Below are 3532 nucleotides of genomic sequence, written 5' to 3'. Positions count from 1 at the left end.
AGAGCGCGGGGGACGTGCTGGGCTGCGCCGTGGCTCACCGGAAGATCGGGGAGCGCCTGGCCGAGCTGGAGAGCTACGACGCGGCGCTCAAGGTGGGCCGGGGGTTGCGGAGCTGCTGCGCAGGGGGGAGCGGGCGTCGAGGGCTGCGCTGACTCCCGCCCTGTCCCGCAGCACCAGCGCCAGCACCTGGAGCTGGCCCGCTCCCTCGCCAACCACGCCGAGCAGCAGAGAGCCTGGGCCACCATCGGCCGCACCTACATGTTCATCGCCGACAGCAGCCAGTCGGGCGAGGCGCTGCGGGAGGCCGAGCAGGCCTTCACGAGGAGCCTGGCCATCGTGGACGAGAGGCTGGAAGGTGAGGCTCCACGGGCCCGTGCCACCCTGTGTCCCCCCCCAGGGCCTCGATGCCCGGGGGCTGCCCGGCCGGCCCTATGCCCGGGATAGCAGCTGGATGATGGTGCCCAGGCCTTGCCCTGGGTGACAGCAAGGGCTCATGGGGCACACAGCCCTGGTCAGCTTGTGCGGTCCATGCGGGGCAGGATCAGCACCGTTCCCCTGGCTTCCCTGCCCCGCGTGCCAGGCCCTTCCCCCGGGCAGAACCACCCTGTGGGACGTGGTCGTCCAGCCTGTCCCCACCCCGCTCTCCTGGCCCTGGTGCCCTGGCTCTGCCCAGGCGCCCCGCGTGCCGCTCCCCACCAGGTAACGCGGTAACGGGCCGGCTCGCGTGTGCCGCAGGGGAGGTGCCGCCGCGGGAGCGGAGCGAGATGCGGGCACGGCTCTATCTCAACCTGGGGCTGGTCTACGACAGCCTGAAGGACCAGGGCCAGTGCAGCCGGTACATCAGGAAGAGCATCTTCATCTCAGAGTAAGAACCAAGCACCTGCCCCCTTCCTGGGGCTTGTGGCAGCTTCCCCCGTCCTCTCCTCCTGGGGCCTGGCTCCCTTCCCGGGGTGTGCGAGCCAGATGGAGCGGGGAGCCCCTTGCTGTGGGCGCTGCAGTCTAATCTGGGTGCCGCTGGTCCCCAGCCGGCTGGCGCGGGATTTGCCTTGGCCCTGCTACACGTACAAGTGAAAGCTAGGGCGAAACCGGCTTTAGAGCTGTCGCACGCTTTCAGGCACGCCCTTGATAGCTGCCTGGCTCTTTTTATAGCAGAAGAGGCGTTTTACTCTGCTCTCGTTGCTTTGCACCTGTGACTGGTCTGTGTTTATTGCACAGTTCACCAGTTAAACGCGTGATAAATGTAACATGTACCAGGGGCCCAAGTCCTGTCCTGCTCCTGCTGCTGCTGCTGCTGCTGCCTGCCCACCTGGCTGCTGAGCTGCTGGAGGAGGGGGCTGGTAGTTGTGGCGTAAGGGAGGGGGTGGTGGCTATGGGGTGTGCATGTGAATGTGGAGAGTCATGCCCGTGCGCCCGGGGCAGCTGCATGCAGTGTTGGGCTCCACGTTTTACAAAGGCCTTGAAGAAGTGAGAGGTGCCAGAGGTGGCCACCAAACGATCAAGGCCTTGGAAGGGAAGCCACACGAGGAGAGGCTGGAGGAGCCGGGCAGATTCAGCTTATGGAAAAAGCGTTTTCGAGGGGCCGCGACAGCAGCCTGCAAACACCTGATGGGCGGCCAGAGAAGGAGCGTCCCCTCTTTTGTCTCTGGCTGCAGAGAGGAGGGCACAGAGCCACGGCTTGAAGTTGCAGCAAAATCAGTTCAGATTGGAGATCAGGAAACTCTTCTCAGAGCAGGGGCCACGCGAGAGACACCTGGGAAGGGGGGACTGCGTCGCTGGAGGTGTCCAGGAGAGGCTTGGACAGGCACTGGTGGGGCGTAATCTAGGCGCAGCGATGCCCGTGCTCTGCTGTAGGGATTTTTGTGGCCGCTTCTGGACCCTCTCTCACTTCTCCACAGCCTTTTTAAAACATGAAGCCCAAAAGTGCATGCATTACTCTGGTTGCCTCTCCCACCTTCCTGCTCCATGTGTCAGGGGGGTTTTAACCCTCCCCCAGAGGTGCTGGGTGCTGCATCCTAGGCTGGGGCTGGGGCTGGGCTGGCCCAGTGCTCCTGCTGGCACCAACCCCGCAGGGTCCTGGCTGGAGGGTCCTGCCCACACGCTCAGGCTCAGCCCCATGCTGCACTGGTGCAGGAAGGGATTTCCTTCCTCCTCAGACTGGTGCAGACTGGGAGGTTTTGCTTTCCTCGACCTGGGGTCCCTGCAGCACCCGTGACCTCCTCTCCCACCCTGGCAGCAGCAGGATGTTCGCGGCCGCAGCCCCGCAGTATCCCGAGAGCAGGGGCGGGGGCGATGCCTGGGGCTGTCAGGGCTGCTGTCGTGCGTCTCTGAGCTCGCACACAGGGTTTGTCTGGGCTCTCAGGGTTTGTCCGATCCTGCCTCAGGGAAGGGTTGGACTGGACGTGACCCTGCAGCTCTGGGACTGTGTTTCACACTGGCTCTAAAGCTTAGCCCTTGCACTGAGGTGGGTGACCAGGATCCCACAGTGCAGAGCTGGGGGCATTGGGGGTGCTATGGCAGGTGGGGGACCCTCCTGGGGGCTCCAGGGGCCGTTGTGAGCTCTGATCCCGGCCTCTCTGCAGGCAGAGCCGTCTCTTTGAGGACCTGTACCGCGCCTACTTCAACCTGGGCAACATCCACCTGCGCGAGGAGCAGCACTCCAAGGCCATGCGGTGCCTGGAGGGGGCACGGGAGTGCGCCCGCACCATGAAGGAGAAGGGCCTGGAGAGCGAGTGCTGCGCCAGCATTGCCCAGGTGAGCCCGAGGCAGCGGGCCCCCAGCCTCTCCCCACTGGGGGACCTCTCTTCAGCCCCTGGAGCTGGCAGCAGCCCTCAAAGCAGGGGGCTTTTCCCTGCTGTCTCCCCTGACTCAGGGCTGGGTGGGGTGGGCTTGTCCCTTCTCTTCCTGTGGTCAGGCAGCCAGGGACCCTCACCAGAGCGGGGCAGCATACCAGGACGCTATTGTACCCCGCTTCCCAACCTCAGTCCCCACTGACAAGCCCTCCGGTGCCTTGCAGGTGCTCCTCGGCCTGGGGGACTTTGTGGCAGCCAAACGCTCGCTGAGGAAGGCCCACCAGCTGGGCTCGCAACAGCCCCAGCAGCAAGAGAGCATCCTCCGGAGCCTGCGCTACGGTGAGTTGACGGTGGCTGTCAACCCCTTCGCTGTAGGGGTCAAAGCGAGCTGGGGCAGAGGGCAGCACTGGGGCAGTCAGCCTCCTGCCTCGGCCTTCTGGCTCTAGTCGCGGGGCTCAGTCTCATCCCCTCCATCGAGCAGGCTGGCCGCCTGCTCCCCCAGCTAGGGGAGGTGCCTGAGGAGTAGCACGGTCCCTCCTTGGCCCCCAGCAATGCCCAAAGGCTGCAGCCAGGCTGGGGGGATGCCCAGTGCGTCCCTGGGGTAACACACTGGACACGTGAGGTCTGGTCCTGTGCAGGGGGTTAGCAAACCTGAGTACCCTGAGCCCCTGCAGGGCAACAGGAGGGGTCTGGGGGGCCTGGGCAGGGCTTGGCTGCACCCTGAGCCCCCAGCTCTGCTCTGA

General features: G+C 65.1%; 1 protein-coding gene across 2 annotated transcripts in view; it reads left to right on the top strand.

The window, feature by feature from the left end:
• Positions 1–6: 6 nt before the first annotated feature.
• TONSL (tonsoku like, DNA repair protein) overlaps positions 7–3532 on the top strand; it is a 19479-nt gene continuing 15953 nt past the window's right edge. For both annotated transcript variants that reach the window (XM_025194793.1, XM_025194792.1), the window contains exons 1-5: positions 7–92; positions 172–355; positions 736–865; positions 2580–2751; positions 3014–3128. In XM_025194793.1, the coding sequence (XP_025050578.1) occupies positions 259–355; positions 736–865; positions 2580–2751; positions 3014–3128 (514 nt within the window). In that variant the 5' untranslated portion in view covers positions 7–92; positions 172–258. The remainder of the gene's footprint in view (positions 93–171; positions 356–735; positions 866–2579; positions 2752–3013; positions 3129–3532) is intronic.

The sequence above is a fragment of the Alligator sinensis genome, unplaced genomic scaffold, assembly GCF_000455745.1.
Source record: "Alligator sinensis unplaced genomic scaffold, ASM45574v1 scaffold1905_1, whole genome shotgun sequence".
Taxonomy (NCBI): Eukaryota; Metazoa; Chordata; order Crocodylia; family Alligatoridae; genus Alligator; species Alligator sinensis.
The sequence above is the reverse complement of the archived record's forward strand: the minus strand, read 5'-3'. Positions and strand labels throughout refer to the sequence as shown.